Below are 21,871 nucleotides of genomic sequence, written 5' to 3' on the forward strand. Positions count from 1 at the left end.
TTAACAATGTCTATACTGTGCTTTTATTTAAAAAACAAGGACATTTCTAAGTAACCCCAAACTTTTGAACGATAGTGTACTTTCAATAACCAAAAATGTTTTCTTTTCAGCTGTTTGAAGCTGGTGAACAAAACTAAAAGTAAAAGACGCAAAAACAAAACTTAAGAACGGGGAGCATAGAAGTAGCGCACAGAACAGATCTACCGCTTCTTAGACTTGCTTTCAATGACAAATCTATAACTCACATTTCTATGTGAATTTGGTCAGGTTGCCCAAAAAGTTACATATTGCAGCTTTAAAGTGCCACGATCATGATGCAGCAGACCGTCAAGGCTGCTTGATCTGTGACAACCATGTAATACTGATTAGCAGTTCCTCCCTTCCTTCGCTTGCAAGTGTGTGTTTGCATGCAGGAGTGTCCATCACTTTCATGAAGTTCTTGAATGGAGCATGTGTGGGTATATACAGTATAACATAATCACAAGTTTGCTACAGGGCAAGAGCTCTATAAACATTAAGTGGATAATAAAAGTCTTTACAGGAACATTAACTTACACACCACAAACTTTACACTTTTGCACGGTAAGAAAGAGGGAGAAGTCTATTGTGAATCCTGTGCCCCCCTTGACTCTCTCTCCTCATCTCCAGGCAGTTTTTCATCCTCCATCACTCTATTCTCCTCCGTTTCTCTCTCCTCTTCAATGCTCTTCTCTGGGTTGACCTCTGAAGAAGCATGGGAGTCGTTTCCTGTGACCTCCTCCTGAACGTTGTCCTCCATCTGATGCTCCCTAGCCTCTGGCCCGGCCTGGTCAACCGTGCTCTCCCCAGTCTGACCATCGCTGGGTGTTTTCGGAGGCCCACTGTCCGTCTGTAAGTGGCTGTGGCTGCTTGCCTCCTCCACCACCCCTTCCTCCCTTGTTCTTTTCTTCTTCCTCTTAGGGCTGCCGGAGGACTCTGCGGACGGCATGCCTGGCAGCGCCATGATGCCCCCGTGTGGGAGGAACATGTGAGGGTACAGCAGTCCATGGGACAACCCTGGAACAAGGAAAGGGTTGAAGGCCAGGTGGCTGCCACTGCTACTGCTGACGCCACTGCTGCTGCTGGCCGCCGCAGTGGTGATGGCTGCGATGCTGTGGCTGCCTATCGCGCCTTGCTGCTTTTCTTCTGTCGACTGCTTGTCCTCTCTCTTTCTCTCTCTGTCAGACTGCATGCTGGAGCCATCTGCCTGTGTGCTCGAAGACGCCTGGCTGGGGCCTCGTGAGGGGCTACTGGCCGCGGAGGAAGCCGTAGTTGTGGTAACTGCAGCCGCTGAGGAGGTGGGAGCGGAGCTGGTGGGCGGCTGCCCCATCAGCCCCTGAACACTGAACATGTGGGGCGCGCCATGTATGCCGTGGAGCATCATGGGAAGCATGCTCAGGCCGTTCTTGGCATCTTCACCAGCGGACACGGCGAAGCCATGGGGGAATCCCATCAGGCCCGTGAGTGGGATGCCCTGGACATTGCGGAGGTTCTGGAGGCTGACCAAGTCCATGCTGCCGATCAGGCTGCCGTTCATGTAGAGTGGGCCCATGGGTGACTCCGAGAGGAGGGGCTTAGGCATCTCGCTGCGAGGACGACGGCCCCGGCGGCGGGGCCCCTGGTCGCGGCACACGGGCTCTGTGAGTATGCGGGTGAACTTTCCCTCGGGAAGAAAGCCCTGGAAACACAAGGCATTAGCTTGAGGAAAATGCAGGAAGTGTTTTGAAGGACATCTGTACTCTTTGTAAGGCAGTAGGTTCTGAGAACTGTCTGCATTAAAGATGTTCAAATGCCAAATTAAAAATGGCATTCTAATGAAACTATTTGACGAGACACTTGTCTGAATGAGAGTGTGTGAAAATTCCATGCTACTCACAGAGTGTTTCACAACATCTGCCCAGTCGGGTGCCACGTAGTACTCAGTATTCGCGTCCAGCCATCGGGAGAGCTCCTTGATTGCTGGAGCCATAGCACCCCCAAGCTACAGAACAGGAATATACAGCCCTTAATCAGTTGTACACACACATACCATAAATATAACTGATGCATGTGTGTAATTCAGGTTGTTATCTTGTCAAAGCAAGTCAAACATTACATTTCATGCATATTCCTGAAAGTTATGTCTTATCAAAGGAGTATATTTGATCAATGTGAAGTAGTACAGTTGGGTGGGGAGAAGTGTCTTCATTCATCTGTTAAGTAGCTAGATTTTCAAGCGAATATTGTAATGTTTCCATCAAAAAGAACTTAGTCGTATAATAACTCCTCATTTACCAAATAAAAAACAAGTTCTGTGTTTCCATCCCATTTTTAACAGTCGATGGGTTTGCCACAAAAAGTTTTGCAATAAACAACAAATGTGCCAACTCTTGTATGGTGTAGTCAACAGCTCCCAGACAGGGTACAATGCAGAGGGTGATGTAATTATGGATAAAAGCAAGATAATTTGTATTTGTCAATTGGCAGCCAAACACCGTCACCATCATACAAATTAAGACCATCAAAAAGTATTTGGAAATTAGCATCAAGCTCAGTGTGCACTTTCACCAGCCTGTGAAGTTCTTATTACCTCTGCAGCCTAATAAACTAAACAGTGCATTCGGAAAGTATTCAGACCCCTTGACTTTTTCCATATTTTGTTACGTTACAGCCTTATTCAAAATAGTTTTTCCCCCCACATCAATTGACACACAATAGCCTATAACTAGAATGCAAAGACAGGTTTTTATAACATTTTACAAATGTATTACAAATAAAAAAACTGAAATATCACATTTACAGTAGTCAGACACTTTACTCAGTACTTTGTTGAAGCACCTTTGGCAGCAATTACAACCTTGAGTCTTCTTGGGTATGATGCTACAAGCCTGGCAGACCTGTATTTGGGGAGTTTCTCCCATTCTTCTCTGCAGATCCACTCAAGCTCTGTCAGGTTGGATGGGGAGCATCGTTGCACAACTATTTTTAGGTCTCTTCAGGAGATATTCGAACGGGTTCAAGTCCAGGCTCTGACTAGGCCACTCAATGACATTCAGAGACTTGTCCCGAAGCCACTCCTGCATTGTCTTGGCTGTGTGCTTAGGGTCGTTATCCTTTTGGAAGGTGAACCTTTGCCCCAGTCTGAGGTCCTGAGCAGGTTTTCATCAAGGATCTCTCTGTACTTTGCTCCGTTCATATTTCCCTCGATCCTGACTAGTCTCTCAGTCCCTGCCGCTGAAAAACATCCCCACAGCATGATGCTGCCATCATGCTGTGGGGATGTTCAATCTTGGTTTCATCAGACCATAGAATCTTGTTTCTCATGGTCTGAGTCCTTTAGGTGCCCTTTGGCAAACTCCAAGCGGGCTGTCATGTGCCTTTTAATGAGGAGTGGCTTCTGTCTGGCCACTCTACCATAAAGGCCTGATTGGTGGAGTGCTGCAGAGATGGTTGCCCTTCTGGAAGGTTGCCCCATCGCCACAGAGGAACTCTGGAGCTCTGTCAGAGTAACCATCGGATTCTTGGTCACCTCCTTGATCAAGGCCCTTCGAACTCGATTGCTCAGTTTGGCCGGGCGGCCAGCTCTAGGAAGAGTCTTGGTGGTTTCAAACTTCTTCCATTTAAGAATGATGGAGGCCACTGTGTTCTTGGTCACCTTCAATGCTGCAGACATTTTTTGGTACCTTTCCCCAGATCTGTGCCTCGACACAATCCTGTCTCGGAGCTCTACGGACAATTGCTTCAACCTCATTGCTTGGTTTTTGCTCTGACATGCACTGTGGGACCTTATATAGACAGGTGTGTGCCTTTCATGTCCAATCAATTGAATTTACCACAAGTGGACTCAAATCAAGTTGTAGAAACATCAAGGAAGCTCAATGGAAACAGGATGCACCTGAGTTGAATTTCGAGTCTCATAGCAAAGGGTCTGAAAACGTCTAAAAACCTTTTTTCCACGTTGTCATTATGCGGTATTGTGTGTAGATTGATGAGGATTTTTATTTATTTAATCCATTTTAGAATAAGGCTGTAACATAACAAAATATGTAAAAAGTCCAGGGGTGTGACTACTTTCCGAATGCACTGTACATGCTTTTCCAAGTCATTGTGGGAGGAACACGCAACATCACATGACTGCAAGTTTACTGTGACATGGTTATTCTATTAACATTTGCGCAAAAAAAATATTTCCACTGCCATTTGTCACATAGTATGCCTTTCAGGAAGTATTCACCCCCTTTCCCACATTTTGTTACAGCCTGAATTTAAAATAGATTAAAGAGATTTTGAGATTAGAGATTATGTTGTCACTCGCCTACACACAATACCCCATAATGTCAAAGTGGAAGTATGTATTTTTTTTATAATTTTTTTTTGCCAGTTAAATTAAACAGAAAAGCTGAAATGTCTTAAGTCACTAAGTATTCAACCCCTTTGTTATGGCAAGCCTAAATAAGTTCAGCAGTAAACATTTGCTTAACAAGTCATATAATAAGTTGCATGGACTCACTCTGTGTGCAATAATAGTGTTTAACATGATTTCTGAATGACATCCTCATCTCTGTACCCCGCACATACAATTATCTTTAAGGTCTCGCAGTCAAGCAATGAATTTCAAACACAGATTCAACCAAAAAGAGCAGGGAGGTTTTCCATTGCCTCGCAAAAAGGACACATATTGGTAGATGGGTAAAACATTTGAAAAGCAGACATTAAATATCCCTTTGAGCATGGTAAAGTTATTCATTACACTTTGGATGGTGTATTATGGTGTATCAATACACCCAGTCACCACAAAGATACAGGTGTTCTTCCTAACTCTGTTGCCGGAGAGGAAAGAAACCGCTCAGGGATTTCACCATGAGGCAAATGGTGATTTTAAAACAGTTAGAGTTTAATGGCTGTGATAGGAGAAAACTGAGGATGGATGAACAACATTGTAGTTGAGCCACAATACTAACCTAAATGACAGTGAAAAGGAAGCCAGTACAGAATCAAAAATATTCCAAAACATGCATCCTGTTTGCAACAAGGCACTAAAGTAATACTGCAAAAAAATGTGTCAAAGCAATAAACTTTGTGCTGAATACAAAGGGTTATGTTTGGGGCAAATCCAATACAACACATTATGGAGTACCACTCTGCATATTTTCAAGCATAGTGGTGGCTGCATCATGTTATGACTATGCCTGTAATCGTTAAGGCCTGGGGAGTTTCTCAAGATAAAAAAGAAATGGAATGGAGCTATTCAAAGGCAAAATACAAGCAGAAAACCTGATTCAGTCTGCTTTTCATCAAACAGAGATTAATTCACCTTTCAGCAGGACAATAACCTAAAACACAAGACCAATCTACACTGGAGTTGCTTACCAAGAAAACAGTGAAAGTTCCTGAGTGGCCGAGTTACAGTTTTGACTTGACTTGAAAATCTATGGCAATCCCTGAAAATGGTTGTCTAGCAATGATCAACAACTAATTTGACAGAGTTTAAAGAATTTTGAAAGAATAAATGGGCAAATGTTGCACAATCCAGGTGTGGTATTGACTCGGGTATGAATACTTACATAAATTAGATATTTCTGTATTTCACTTTCAATAAGTTTGCAAAAATTTCAAAAAACATGTTTTTACTTTGTCATTATGGGGTACTGTGTGTAGATTGGTTAGATTTAAAAAAAAAAACATATGTAATACATTTTGAATTCAGGCTGCAACACAATAAATGTCAAGGAGTACAGGGAAGACACTATCTAATTCACAGACCAAAAAATTATCCACCACTGAGGAACGTATTTTGTTTTGATAACATTTAGGAAAGTCTAGCTGTCCACAATTTGCTGTTTCCATCAGGCCTGTCGTAGGGCTGGGCGATATGGCTTGAAAATTGTATCTTGATTTTTTTTTCCAAACTTATTGGCGATTCACAATATACAGTGCATTGGGAAAGTATTCAGACCCCTTGACTTTTTCCACATTTTGTTACGTTACAGCCTTATTCTAAAATGGTTTAAATACAACAAAACCTCTCATGGAAAAGTGAAAATAGTTTTATTTTTTGAAAATGTATTAAAACAAAAAAAGAGATACCTTATTTAAAAAATATTCAGATCCTTTGCTATGAGACTTGAAATTGAGCTCAGGTGCATCCTGTTTCCATTGATCATCCTTGAGATGTTTCAACAACTTGATTGAATTCAATTGATTGGACATGATTAAGAAAGGCGCACACCTGTCCATATAATGTCCCACAGTTAACAGTACATGTCAGAGCAAAAACCAAGCAATGAGGCCGAAAAAAATTGTCCGTAGAGTAGTATAATGGCGGCGGAGGAAATGGTTGCCGTTTTACAGGCTCCTAACCAATTGTGCCATTGTGTATTTTTTCACGTTATTTCTACCTTATTTTGTACATAATGTTTCTGCCACCGTCTCTTATGACCAAAAATAGTTCCTGCGATTACTCACCTCGTACTGGACAAAGATTTTTTTCTTTAATGAGTCGGACGCAAAGGATTTACTTCAGACACCGGACAAGGCCCAAATCCCCGTAATTTGTATGAAGAAGAGACAAGAGATATAGGGGTCGTAGGTCGGGGTGCATTGTAAGAATCCGAGTGGGTAACCCGCCTCCAATGTCAGTCCTATCAGCCAACGTGCAATCATTGGATAATAAACTGGATGAGCTCCAATCAAGACTATCCTACTGACGGGACATTCAAAACGGTAATATCTTATGTTTCACCGATTTGTGGCTGAATGACGACATGCTGGCTGGGTTTTCCGTGCATCGGCAAGATAGAGTAGCTGCCTCCGGTAAGACAAGGGGTGGCGGTCTGTGTATTTTTGACAATAACAGTTGGTGCACGAAATCTACTATTAATGAAGTCTCAATGTTTTGCTCGCCTGAGGTAAAGTAACTCATGATAAGCTGTAGACCACAATATTTATCAAGAGAGTTTTGAACTATATTTTTCATATCTGTCTATTGACCACCACAAACCGATGCTGGCACTAAGACCATTCATTGAGCTGTATATGGCCATAAGAAAAGAAGAAAATGCTCATCCAGAGGTGGCTGGGGACTTTAATGCAGGGAAACAAAACAGTTTTACCTAATTTCTACCAGAATTTTACATGTGCAACCAGAGGGGGAAAAAACCCCCACCTTTACTCCACACACAGAGACGCGTACAAAGCTCTCCATCGCCCTCCATTTGGCAGATCTGACCATAATTCTATCCTCTTGATTCCTGCTCACAAGCAAAAACTAAAGCAGGAAGTACCAGTGACTTGCGCAATAGTGGTATTGCGGTCAGATGATGCAGATGCTAAGCTACAGGACTGTTTTGCTAGCACAGACTGGAATATGTTTTGGAATTCTTCCAATGGCATTGAGGAGTACACCACATCAGTCACTGGCTTCATCAAAAAGTGCATCGATGACGTCGTCCCCATGTACATACCCCAACTAGAAGCCATGGATTACAGGCAACATCCGCACTGAGCTGAAGGGTAGAGCTGCCGCTTTCAAGGAGCGGGACTCTAACCCGGAAGCTTATAAGAAATCCCGCTATGCCCTCCGACGAACCATCAAACAGGCAAAGCGTCAATATAGGACTAAGATTGAATCCTACTACATCGGCTCTGGCGCTCGCCGGATGTGGCAGGGCTTGCAAACTATTACGGACTACAAGGGAAAGCACAGCCGTGAGCTGCCTAGTGACACGAGCCTACCAGACGAGCTAAATTACTTCTATTCGCGCTTCAAGGCAAGCAACACTGAAGCATGCATAAGAGCACCATCTGTTCCGGACGACTGTGTGATGACGCTCTCCGTAGCCGATCTGAGTAAGACCTTTAAACAGGTCAACCTTCACAAGGCTGCAGGGCCAGATGGATTACCAGGATGTAATGGCAAGTGTCTTCACTGACATTTTCAACCTGTCCCTGACCGAGTCTGTAATACCAACATGTTTCAAGCAGACCACCATAGTCCCTGTGCCCAAGAACACCAAGGTAACCTGCCTAAATGACTACCAACCCGTAGCACTCACGTCTGTATTCATGAAGTGCTTTGAAAGGCTAGTAATGGCTCACATCAACACCATTATGCCAGAAACCCTAGACCCACGCCAATTTGCATACGGCCCCAACAGATCCACAGATGATGCAATCTTTATTGCACTTCACACTGCCCTTTCCCACCTGGACTAAAGCAACACCTACGTGAGAATACTATTCATTGACTACAGCTCAAAGTTTAACACCATAGTGCCCTTAAAGTTCATCACTAAGCTAAGGACCCTGGGAATAAATACCTCCCTCTGCAACTGGATCCTAGACTTCCTGACAGGCCCCCAGGTGGTAAGGGTAGGTAACAACACATCTGCCACGCTGATCCTCGACACGGGGGCCCCTCAGAGGTGCGTGCTCAGTCTCCCGCCTGTACTCCCTGTTCACCCATGACTGCATGGCCAAGCACGACTCCAACACCATCATTAAGTTTGCAGACGACACAACAGTGGTAGGCCTGATCACAGACAACGATGAGACAGCTTATTGGTAGGAGGTCAGAGACCTGGCAGTGTGGTACAAGGATAACAACCTCTCCCTCACTGTGATCAAGACAAAGGAGATGATCGTGGACTACAGGAAAAGGGTGGCCGAGCATGCCCCCATTCTCATCGACAGGGCTGTAGTGGAGCAGGTTGAGAGCTTCAAGTTCCTTGGTGTCCATATCACCAACGAACTGTCATGGTCCAAACACACCAAGACAGTCGTGAAGAGGGTACGACAAAGCCTATTCCCCCTCAGGAGACAGAAAAGATTTGGCATGGGTCCTCAGACCCTCGAAGTTCTACAGCTGCACCATCGACAGCATCCTGAATGGTTGCATCACCGCCTGGTATGGCAACTGCTCGGCCTCCGACCGCAAGGCACTACAAAGGGTAGTGCTTACGGCCCAGTACATCACTGGGGCCAAGCTTCCTGCCATCCAGAACCTCTATACCAGGCGGTGTCAGAGGAAGGCCCTAAAAATTATCAAAGACTCCAGCCACCCTAGTCATATACTGTTCTCTCTGCTACCGCACGGCAAGCGGTACCGGAGCGCCAAGTCTAGGTCCAAAAGGCTTCTTAACAGCTATTATCCCCAAGCCATAAGACTTAAGAACAGATAAAAAAAAATAATGGCTAGCCTGACTATTTGCATTAACCCCCCCATTTTTACGCTGCTGCTACTCTGTTTATTATCTATTCATATTCACTTTACCTCTACCTACAAGTACATATTATGCCAATTACCTCGAGTAACCTGTGCCCCTGCACATTGACGCTGTATATATATATATATATATATATATATATATATATATATATATATATATATATATATATATACACACATGTATAGCCTCTTTACTGTTATTGTTGTTTTTTAATAATTTTTTTTTACCACTTATTTTGTATTTAAACTGCATTGTTGGTTAAGGGCTTGTAAGTAAGCATTTCACTGTAAGGTCTCTGTTATTCGGCGCATGTGACAAATACAATTATTTGATTTGATTTAGAGCTCCGAGACAGGATTGTGTCAAGGCACAGATCTGGGACTGCAGAAACATTGCAGGAGTAGCTTTGGGACAAGTATCTGAGTATCTGAATGTCCTTGAGTGGCCCAGCCAGAGCCTGGACTTCAACCCGATCGAACATCTCTGGAGACCTGAAAATAGCGACGCTCCCCATCCAATCTGACAGAGTTTAAGAGGATCTGCAAAAAGGAATGGGAGAAACTCCCCAAATACAGGTGTGCCAAGCTTGTAGCGTCATATACCCAAAAAGACTCGAGGCTGTAATTGCTGCAAAAGGTGCATCAACAAAGTAGTGAGTAAATGGTCTGAATACTTATGTAAATGTGATCAGTTTATTATTTTTAATAAATCTGCAAAAATGTCTAAAAACCTGTTTTATCTTTGTCATTATGGGGTATTTATTGTGTGTAGATTGATGTTTTAAAAAAAATCCATTTTAGAAAACGGCTGCAACGTAACAAATTGTGGAAAATGTCAAGGGGTCTGAATACTTTCCGAATGCACCATCTTGATTTGTGCAAAGCTGTCATCAAGGCAAAGGGTGGCTACTTTGAAGAACACTTTTTTGGTTACTACATGATTCCATGTGTTATCTAATAGGTCTGATGTCTTCACTATTATTCTACAATGTAGAAAATAGTAAAAAAAAAAACTCTTGAATGAGTAGGTGTCCAAACTTTTGACTGGTCCTGTATACTTCCATACATTTTTTCCTAGCGCTAACTGCGTAGCCCAAACTGTTTGGACGCTATAGACGCTCTAGCTGTCATTGATTGGATTCCAATGCAAAAAAATAACAGATCACTCTAGCTTTAACTTTTATTATGCTAATTAGATTTTCGCGGGGGAGCAGACAGACTAGGAGGTTAACCTACTTTTCTGCAATAATGACTGATCTGGCTTTCAAGTATGTCTATAAAAATAAAAAAAAATCAGAACCATTCACATCCACTAATTATGACCAACTTCTGGTAGTAGGCATTATAGAAAATTAACACAGGTCTCATGAACAATCTCTCAAGCACAAGCCCACATGCTAGTGAGTAGCCAGCTAATCTTTAAATTTAAAGCCAACTTGGATCTATTTGCTTGTTAACAAAGGTAGAACAGTGGAACTGAATAAACCCTCCTGTCCGTCTGCAACTGTTTGAACAACATGGCCTGTTCACTTTGTTTAGATGTTGAAATCAAGTGGCTAAAATGTTGCTAGCAGTGCGTGGTACCGCAATGCTGCGCGCGACAGAAACTGAGCATTAATATTCCAGTCATGTTCACTGATACTCCCATTTTATTAGGGTCTGCTCTGTTCTAAATTTTGGGAGTTGAGACATAAAAAGGGTATCGTTAGAAGGGGAATCAACCGATTCTGTTGGTAGTTGCACAGTGCACACAGCACAGGAGCAAAAGAAAGGAGACCAAAAAGACATTCATAAAAACAAAAAAATATAAAATAAAACTAGATTCTTGCGATGCAGGCATTTGGAACATCGTGCTAAAACATACGTTTTTTATCCGACAGGTACTTTACTCTCATATGGTTGAATAGAAACATGATTCATGTCAGTGATGTTAAGTGTGCTTGTGCATCAGTGTTGGTGTGTGGTTGTGTGTCAAAAAGGTTACCCTGCGGCCAGTGCTTCTGTGGACCACGGGCACCCTCTCCTCCCCTGTTAGGGAGTTGACGTCCAGCTTGGTGGGGTCTTTGCAGCGATGTCTCCGCTGTTTGGGCCGCTCCACAAAGCTGTGCAACATCGCTGCGCCAGGAGACTGAAACCCCAGATTTGGCAAGATCAGCACACTACAACATCACCTGTCATCACGTGGTTGGAGAGTTACTTATCCAATAGAACTCAAGAGTATTCTTCAATGAAAGCTTCTCTAACATCAGATATGTACAGTACAGTATCCCTCAGGGCAGGTTCCATGTGCCGCTACTTTTCTCTATTTTTACAAATTATTTGCCATTTGTCTTACAAGAAGCTAAAATGACTATGTATGCTGACAATTGCACACTAAAATCGTTGCCAAAAGTTTTGAGAATGACACAAATATTAATTTCCACAAAGTTTGCTGCTTCAGTGTCTTTAGATATTTATGTCAGATGTTACTATGGAATACTGAACTATAATTACAAGCATTTCATAAGTGTCACAGGCTTTTATTGACAATTACAGGAAGTTGATGCAAAGAGTCAATATTTGCAGTGTTGACCCTTCTTTTTCAAGACCTCTGCAATCCACCCTGGCATGCTGTCAATTAACTTCTGGGCCACATCCTACATTTACGTCATTTACATTACATTTACATAATTTAGCAGAATGGAATGATGGCAGCCCATTCTTGCATAATCAATGCTTGGAGTTTGTCAGAATTTATGGGTTTTTGTTTGTTTGAGGATTGACCACAAGTTCTCAATGGGATTAGGGTTTGGGGAGTTTCCTGGCCATGGACCCAAAATATCGATGTTTTGTTCCCCGAGCCACTTAGTTATCCCTTTTGCCTTATGGCAAGGCGCTCCATCATGCTGGAAAAGGCATTGTTCGTCACCAAACTGTTCTTGGATGGTTGGGAGAAGTTGCTCTCGGAGGATGTGTTGGTACCATTCTTTATTCATGGCTGTGTTCTTAGGCAAATTTGTGAGTGAGCCCACTCCCTCGGCTGAGAAGCAACCCCACACATGAATGGTCTCAGGATGCTTTACTGTTGGCATGACACAGGACTGATGGTAGCGCTCACCTTGTCTTCTCCGGACAAGCTTTTTTCCGGATGCCCCAAACAATCGGAAAGGGGATTCATCAGAGAAAATGACTTTGCCCCAGTCCTCAGCAGTCCAAACCCTGTACCTCTTGCAGAATATCAGTCTGTCCCTGATGTTTTTCCTGGAGAGAAGTGGCTTCTTTGCTGCCCATCCTGACACCAGGCCATCCTCCAAATGTCTTCGCCCCACTGTGCGTGCAGATGCACTCACACCTGCCTGCTGCCATTCCTGAGCAAGCTCTGTACTGGCGGTGCCCCAATCCCGCAGCTGAATCAACTTTAGGAGACGGTCCTGGCGCTTGCTGGACTTTCTTGGGCACCCTGAAGCCTTCTTCACAACAATTGAACCGCTCTCCTTGAAGTTCTTGATGATCTGATAAAATGATTGATTTAGGTGCAATCTTACTGGCAGCAATATTCTTGCCTGTGAAGCCCTTTTTGTGCAAAGCAATGATGACGGCAATGCGTTTCCTTGCAGGTAACCATGGTTGACAGAGGAAGAACAATGATTCCATGCACCGCCCTCCTTTTGAAGCTTCCAGTCTGTTATTCAAACTCAATCAGCATGACAGAGTGATCTCCAGCCTTGTCCTCGTCAACACTCACACCTGTGTTAACGAGAGAATCACTGACATGATGTCAGCTGGTCCTTTTGCAGCAGGGCTGAAATGCTGTGGAAATCTTTTTTGGGGATTCAGTACATTTTGCATGGCAAAGAGGGACTTTGAAATTAATTGCAATTCATCTGATCACTCTTCATAACATTCTGGAGTATATGCAAATTGCCATCATACAAACTGAGACAGCAGACTTTGTGAAAATGAATATTTGTGTCGTTCTCAAAACGTTTGGCCACGACTGTACACATCAGCTCCTGCAGACAGTGAGCTCACTGAGACTCTTAGCAAGGAGTTACAGTCAGTGTCAAAATGGGCAATTAACAATACATTGGTCTTAAATGCATAAAACCAAAAGCATTGTATTTGGTTCAAAACATTCTTAGACCTAAACCTCAACTGAAGTTGTGCATAAATTGTGTGACCATTAAACAAGAAGATCAACTCCTAGAAGCAACACTGTTATCATGTTCAAGTTATATTGACAAAGTTGTTGTGAAGATGGGGAGGGTTAAGTTGTTATAAAAATATGTTCTTCTGTACTAGTTGTTGAGGCTTTGATCTTGTCTCATCTTGATTACTGTCCGGTAATATGGTCAGGTGCAGCAAAGAAAACCCTAGTATAGCTGCAGTTGCCTCAAAACAAAGCAGCACTCCTTGCCCTTAACTGCACACACAGAACTAACATCAACAAAATGCATGATAGTCTTTCATGTTTGAGGAGAAAGACTACTTCTGTTCTAGTCTTGAATAAGAAACGTGTTTTAAATGCCCACCCACTTGTATAATCTTTTTGCAAACACTTCAAACAGACATACATAATCCACCAAACACGCCACTAAAGGTTGCAAGATCGAATCCCCGAGCTGACAAGGTAAGAATCTGTCGTTCTGCCCCTGAACAAGGCAGTTAACCCACTGTTCCTAGGCCTTCATTGAAAATAAGAATTTGTTCTTAACTGACTTGCCTAGTTAAATAAAGGTACAAAAAGATAAAAATAAAATGTTACCCAAACCAAAAACAGATTTAATGCATTGCTCAGTTATATATAAAGCCATGTCATCGTGGAATGCTCTGGAACCAGGCAAAAATAAAAAGTTTAGCTTAAAAAAACAGAAAAAAAACATAGTATCACAAGATCGAATTTAACTATACTGAACAAAAATATGAACGCAACATGCAACAATTATATATTTTTTTACTGAGTTACAGTACATAAGGAAATCAGTCAAAAGAAATACATTCATTAGGCTCTAATCTATGGGCCTTGGAGGTCATAAGCCCACCCACTTGGTAGCCAGGCCCCCCCTTCTTCCACCCCCTCCTCAGACGATTCCGCAGGTGGAGAAGCCGGAGGAGGTACTGGGCTAAAGTGGTTACAAGTGGTCTGCGGTTGTGTGGCCGGTTGGACGTACTGCCAAATTCTCTAAAACAACATTGGACGCAGCTTATGGTTGAGAAATGAACATTAAATTCTCTGGCAACAGCTCTGGTGGACATTCCTGCAGTCAGCATGCCAATTGCATGCTCCCTCAAAACTTGAGACATCTGCGGCATTGTGTTGTGTAACAAAAGCGCACATGAAAAAGTGGTCTTTCACTGTTCCCAGCACAAGGTGAACTGTGTAATTATCATATTGTTTAATCAGCTTCTTGATATTCCACATTTGGTGGATGGATTATCTTGGCAAAGGAGAAATGCTCACTAACAGGATTATAAACAAATTTGTGCACATCATTTGAGAGAAATACGCTTTTTGTGTGTATGGACAATTTCTGTGATTTTTTATTTCAGGTCATAAAACTTGGGACCAACACTTTCCATGTTGCGTTTTTATTTTTGTTCAGTGTAAATAAACTACATGACCAAATGTATGTGGACTTCTGCTCGTCGAACATCTCATTCCAAAATCATGGGCATTAATATGGAGGTGGTCATCCATTTGCTGCTATAACAGCCTCTACTCTTCTGGGAAGACTTTCCACTAGATGTTGGAAAATTGCTGCTGGGACTTGCTTCCATTCTGCCACAAGAGCATTAGTGAGATCAGGCACTGATGTTGGCCGATTAGGCCTGGCTCGCAGTCGGCGTTCCAATTCATCCCAAAGGCAATCGATGCTGTCGAGGTCAGGGCTCTGTGCAGACCAGTCAAGTTCTTCCACACCGATCTCGACAAACCATTTCTGTATGGACTTCGCTTTGTGTACAGGGGCATTGTCATGCTGAAACAGGAACGGGCCTTCCCCAAACTGTTGCCACAAAGTTGGAAGCAAAGAATCGTCTAGAATGTCATTGTATGCTGTAGAGTTAAGATTTCCCTTCACTGGAACTAAGGGTCCTAGCCTGAACCATTATTCCTCCTCCACCAAACTTTAGTTGGCACTATGCATTGGGGCAGGTAGCGATCTCCTGGCATCTGCCAAATCCAGATTTGTCCGTCGGAGTGTCAGATGGTGAAGCGTGATTCATCACTCCAGAGAACGTGTTTCCAATGCTCCAGAGTCCAATGGCAGCAAGCTTTACACCACTCCAGCCGACGCTTGGCATTGCGCATGGTGACCTTATGCTTGTGTGCTGCTGCTCAGCTATGGAAACTCATTTCATGAAGCTCCGGACGAACAGTTTGTGTGCTGATGTTGCTTCCAGAGGCAGTTTGGAACTCAGTAGTAAGTGTTGCAACCATAGACAGACCATTTTTATGCACTACGTGATTCAGCGGTCCCGTTCTGTGAGCTTGTGTGGCCTACCCCTTCACGGCTGAGCGGTTGTTGCTCTTAGATGTTTCCACATCACAATAACAGCACTTACAGTTGTCCGGGGCAGCTCCAGCAAGGCAGAAATATACTGCTAAAAAAAATAAACGGAACACTTAAACAACACATCCTAGATCTGAATGAATGAAATAATCTTATTAAATACTTTTTTCTTTACATAGTTGAATGTGCCGACAACAAAATCACACAAAAATAATCAATGGAAATCCAATTTATCAACCCATGGAGGTCTGGATTTGGAGTCACACTCAAAATTAAAGTGGAAAACCACACTACAGGCTGATCCAACTTTGATGTAATGTCCATTGTGTGTGGCCTCCACATGCCTGTATGACCTCCCTACAACGCCTGGGCATGCTCCTGATGACGTGGCGGATGGTCTCCTGAGGGATCTCCTCCCAGACCTGGACTAAAGCATCCGCCAACTCCTGGACAGTCTGTGGTGCAACGTGGCGTTGGTGGATGGAGCGAGACATGATGTCCCAGATGTGCTCAATTGGATTCAGGTCTGGGGAATGGGCGGGCCAGTCCATAGCATCAATGCCTTCCTCTTGCAGGAACTGCGGACACACTCCAGCCACATGAGGTCTAGCATTGTCTTGCATTAGGAGGAACCCAGGGCCAACCGCACCAGCATATGGTCTCACAAGGGGTCTGTGGATCTCATCTCGGTACCTAATGGCAGTCAGGCTACCTCTGGCGAGCACATGGAGGGCTGTGCGGCCCCCCAAAGAAATGCCATCCCACACCATGACTGACCCAAACCGGTCATGCTCGTGGATGTTGCAGGCAGCAGAACGTTCTCCACGGCGTCTCCAGACTCTGTCACGTCTGTCACATGTGCTCAGTGTGAACCTGCTTTCATCTGTGAAGTGCACAGGGCGCCAGTGGCGAATTTAGGAACTGAGAAGTGGTCTGTGGTCACCACCTGCAGAACCACTCCTTTATTGGGGGTGTCTTGCTAATTGCCTATAATTTAGTAGCGAATTTGCCAGTAGCGAATTTGCCAATCTTGGTGTTCTCTGGCAAATGCCAAACGTTCTGCACGGTGTTGGGCTGTAAGCACAACCCCCACCTGTGGACGTCGGGCCCTCATACCACCCTCATGGAGTCTGTTTCTGACCGTTTGAGCAGACATGCACATTTGTGGCCTGCTGGAGGTCATTTTGCAGGGCTCTGGCAGTGCTTCTCCTGCTCCTCCTTGCACAAAGGCGGAGGTAGCGGTCCTGCTGCTGGGTTGTTGCCCTCCTACGGCCTCCTCCACGTCTCCTGATGTACTGGCTTGTCTCCTGGTAGCGCCTCCATGCTCTGGACACTACGCTGACAGACACAGCAAACCTTCTTGCCACAGCTCGCATTGATGTGCCATCCTGGATGAGCTGCACTACCTGAGCCACTTGTGTGGGTTGTAGACTCCGTCTCATGCTACCACTAGAGTGAAAGCACCGCCTGCATTCAAAAGTGACCAAAACATCAGCCAGGAAGCATAGGAACTGAGAAGTGGTCTGTGGTCACCACCTGCAGAACCACTCCTTTATTGGGGGTGTCTTGCTAATTGCCTATAATTTCCACCTGTTGTCTATTCCATTTGCACAACAGCATGTGAAATTTATTGTCAATTAGTGTTGCTTCCTAGGTGGACAGTTTGATTTCACAGAAGTGTGATTGACTTAGAGTTACATTGTGTGGTTTAAGTGTTCCCTTTATTTTTTTGAGCAGTGTATGACAAACTGACTTGTTGGAAAGGTGGCATCCTATGACGGTGCCACGTTGAAAGTCAGTTTTTCAGTAATAGTCGACTTCACTAATTTGAAGAGGTGTTCACACACACACACACACACACACACACACACACACACACACACACTAAAAGTAATAGTTTCAACAATGTAGAAAATAGTGAAAAAAAGAAAAACCCTTGAATGAGTAGGTATGTCCAAACCTTTGACTGGTACCGTACATACGTAGTGCCTTAGTATTCACACCCCTCGACTTTTTCCACATTTTGTTACGTTACAGCCTCCTAAAATTGGTAAAAACATATATATTTTTTTACAAACAATAAATACCCCATTATGACAAAGCAAAAACAGGTTTTTAGAAATTGTTGCACATGTATTACTAATAAAAAAAAAACGGTCATTTACATAATTTACTTTACTCAGTACTTTGTTGAAGAAGCCTTGAATCTTCTTGGGCATGACGCTACAAGCTTGGCGCACCTGCATTTTGGGTAGTTTCTCCCATTTTTCTCTGCAGATCCTTTCAAGCTCTGTCAGGTTGAATGGGGAGCGTCGCTGCACAGCTATTTTCAGGTCTCTCCAGAGATGTTTGATCGGGTTGAAGTCCGGGCTCTGGCTGGGCCACTCAATGACATTCAAAGACTTGTCCCGAAGCCACGCCTGCGTTGTCTTGGTTGTGTGCTTAGGGTTGTTATCCTGTTGGAAGGTGAACCCTTGCCCCCAGTGTGGAGGTCCTGAGCGCTCTGGAACAGGTTTTCATCAAGGATCTCGCTGTACTTTGCTCTGTTCATCTTTTCTTCGATCCTGACTAGTCTCCCAGTCCCTGCAGCTGAAAAACATCCCCACAGCATGATGCTGCCACCACCATGCTTCACTGTAGGGATGGTGCCAGGTTTCCTCCAGTTGTGACATTTGGCATTCAGACCAGAGTCCTTTAGGTGCCTTTTGGCAAACTCCAAGTGGGCTGTCATGTGCCTTTTACTGAGGAGTAACTTCCGTCTGGCCACTAACATAAAGGCCTGATTGGTGAAGTGCTGCGGAGATAGTTGTCCTTCTGGAAGGTTCTCCCATCTCCACAGAGGAACTCCAGAGCTCTGTCAGAATGACCATCGGATTCTTGGTCACCTCCCTGACCAAGGCCCTTCTCCCCCATTTACTCAGTTTGGCCAGGTGGCCAGCTCTAGGAGGAGTCTTGGTGGTTCAAAACTTATTCAATTTAAGAATGATGGAGGCCACTGTGTTCTTGGGGATCTTCAATGCTGCCGAAATGTTTTGGTACCCTTCCCCAGATCTCTGTCTCGGAACTCTACAGACAATTCCTTTGACCTCAAGGCTTTGTTTTTGCTCTGACATGCACTGTCAATTGTGGGACCTTATAAAGACAGGTGTGTGCCTTTCCAAATCATGTCTAATCAATTGAATTTACCACAGGTGGACTCCAATCAAGTTGTAGAAACATCTCAAGGATGGTCTATGGAAACAGGATTCACCTAAGCTCAATATCAAGTCACATAGCAAACGGTCTGAATACTTATGCATTTTTTAAATTTATTTAACCTTTATTTAACTAGGCAAGTCAGTTAAGAACAAATTCTTATTTACAATGACGGCCTACCCCGGCCAAACCCTAACCCGGACAACGCTGGGCCAATTGTGCGTAGCCCTATAGGACTCCCAATCACGGCCAGTTGTGATACAGCCTGGAATCGAACCAGGGTCTGTAGTGACGCCTCTAGCAGTGCCTTAGACCGCTGCACCACTCGGGAGCCCTAAATAAAAGTATGTTTGTTATTTTTTATAATTTAGGGGGAAAAAAAGGGGGAAAAAATCACTATGGGGTATTGTGTGTATATTGATGAGTAAAAAAATTATAATTGAATCAATTTTAGAATAAGGCTGTAAAATGTGGAAAAAGGGAAGGGGTCTGAATATTTTCCGAATGCACTGTATAACTCTTATTTAATTAAATTCCAAATAAATAGTTTTAATGTAATATCTTATGTTGTTCTTGTCTATTACTATTCTGTACTTTCTCATCTATTTATGTTTTATGTGGACCCCAGGAAGCGTAGCTGCTGCATATGCTGTAGCTAATAGGGATCCTAATAAACTAAACCAAACAATATTCTCTTACTATAAAACCTAGCGGCTAGTGAGTTGAACCCTCTTAACATTAACTTTCTCACAATTTCAGAAAACATATGGGTTCCCTCTACCTGCTTATTCCCTCTTGATTCCAGGAATCCTCCAACGGAGAAGGAATCGTCCAACTTTGATTTCTGGAGACACTTTCTTTTGACAATGATCAACTCACCGGTGCAAAAGTGGGCAGTTCCATGTTGTAGTTAGGATTCTGCCGCAGCCATTCCATCAGGCCCTTGTTGGCAGCCTCTCTGTCGATGGCCACCACCTCTGGCTGGGTGGGTGTGGAGGGTCCCGGGGGGCACTCTGGTGGGGAGGTGGACGACACCGCAGAATGGCTGACTTCTACCCTACCCTGTAGATGAAACAATTATAGAAAACTCATAATCAGATGTCGTTGATTCACCACTCAAATCTAGTATGAAGCTCTAGTGACACAACCTTGCGTACCAATGCAAATTAATTGCCTCCTCCAAGCACGAAACCACAAGAGTCAACTTTATTGTCCTTCCCCCTGAACTTGGTAGGGGGACAGGTCCACAGTAATTATCATCAAAACCAGGAGGGGCAGAAAACTAGTACCATTAAGCTGTCCTTTTTGCTGTTCACAAAACCAAAAGCACTTCTGACTTTGCAAACCTGTTGTTCCGGCACGTGCATTCCTCTGCTCTTGACGAACCCCATGTCGACTGCCTCCACGTTTCTCCGTCTGCCTCTCCTTCGGCGCATGAAGGCATCGTCGCGCCTCAGGTTGCCATTGACGATTTGGCCGGTGACTGGGTGGATGAGACCTGCCTGCAGGATCCCGGCCATGTCTACTCCCACCGAGCCCTGCATGGCACTCTGAATGACACTCTGCATGCCGCCCATGGCAGGCAGTTTGTGGGAACTAGGATGGACCTGGTGGCTCATGTGGCCTACAGTGGCTGCCACTTCGCCCCCAATGCCCAGATCCCCGGCCTTGGAGAGGTCCATGGCCGCCTCCTGCCAGCCGTTGAGCAGCAGGGCCCCGTCTCTGTGCGGCACCGTTAGGGGCATCTTCTCCCCTGGGTGGCACTGCTTACTGAGCACCACGCCCTCGTACTCAAACGACCGCCTACCCCGCTTTAGTTCGGGCAGATAGGGCGGCGCCACCAGCCTCTCCTGCAAGAGAGGCAAGGATGTCAACCTCCAGCCTCCTGGGCTGCATTCTCCGGCACCTCTTTGCTTGTACTGAACAGGATGGAAATGGAAGGAGAATGGAAGAATATTAACAAATACTGACAATAGAAAGGTGAATATCCACAAAAACATGAAATAAGATTTTCCACAACAATGGTTATGAATTATGATGTGAGAAAGGGACAAAGCATGAACATGGGATAGTTACCTTGGGCAGGCGGGTGACAGAAGGGGCTGGGATGTTGAAGTTAAGGCTCTGGGATGGCTGTACCCTGGTTGAGATGAAGCCAACCCTCTGGTGCACACTGTTGGGCACACAGGTGTTTGCCAGAGAGCTGGGAGAGTCATACTGCTGGCTGGACGAGGGCCACTTCCCCTTCAAGATGGCGTGACATATACTGTCCAGGCGGTTGATGATCACCCGGTCCTGCAAGGCAGAGTTGCACAAAAAAGCCCCATGTCTCATTCCCCTGGTTCCCAGTATATGGCCCACACACACACCCACACATTTGTGAACAGGGCACGACAGCCCCTCTTCTCCCTCCCTCCCTCAGGAGGCTGAAAAGATTTGGCATGGGCCCTCAGATCCTCAAATGGTTCTACAGCTGCACCATTGAGAGCATCTTGACTGGCTACATCACCGCTTGTTACGGAAACTGCAAGGCACCTGATCGCAAGTTACTACAGAGAGTGGTGAGTACTGCCCATGGCAAGCGATACTGTTGCACCAAGTCTGGAACCAACAGGACCCTGAACTGCTTCTAACCCCAAGCCAAAAGACTGCTAAATAGCTAATTGAATGGCTACCTGGACTACCTGCATTAACCCTTTTTTGCAATAACTCTATGAACACACACCGGACTCTACCCATACACTCACACATACTTACACCGACACACACACACTTTAGACCACATATGCTGCTGCAACAGTCTATTATCTAGCCTGAAGCTAAGTTACTTTAACCCTACCAACATGTACATCACAGGGTTTCCATTAGGAAAATGTGGTGCCAGATGTGACCGGGAAGATTTTAATTTACCGTCCATTTTGAGAAATGTTGCATACCCATATGCATTGGGTGCATAACCCAT

At 44.4% G+C, this 21,871-nt stretch overlaps 1 protein-coding gene across 6 annotated transcripts in view; it reads right to left on the reverse strand.

The window, feature by feature from the left end:
- Positions 1–573: 573 nt before the first annotated feature.
- The window catches only part of chd6 (chromodomain helicase DNA binding protein 6), a 124,995-nt gene continuing 103,697 nt past the window's right edge, over positions 574–21,871 (reverse strand). For 5 of the 6 annotated variants that reach the window (XM_029776465.1, XM_029776464.1, XM_029776461.1 and 2 more), the window contains exons 33-38: positions 20,986–21,204; positions 20,256–20,828; positions 19,789–19,971; positions 11,208–11,351; positions 1,895–1,999; positions 574–1,696 (exon numbers count right to left, since the gene is read on the reverse strand). In XM_029776465.1, coding sequence (XP_029632325.1) covers positions 602–1,696; positions 1,895–1,999; positions 11,208–11,351; positions 19,789–19,971; positions 20,256–20,828; positions 20,986–21,204 — 2,319 coding nt within the window. In that variant the 3' untranslated portion in view covers positions 574–601. The remainder of the gene's footprint in view (positions 1,697–1,894; positions 2,000–11,207; positions 11,352–19,788; positions 19,972–20,255; positions 20,829–20,985; positions 21,205–21,871) is intronic. The other variant, XM_029776466.1, reaches the window with a different exon arrangement.

The sequence above is a fragment of the Salmo trutta genome, chromosome 14 (genome assembly GCF_901001165.1).
Source record: "Salmo trutta chromosome 14, fSalTru1.1, whole genome shotgun sequence".
Lineage (NCBI taxonomy): Eukaryota > Metazoa > Chordata > Actinopteri > Salmoniformes > Salmonidae > Salmo > Salmo trutta.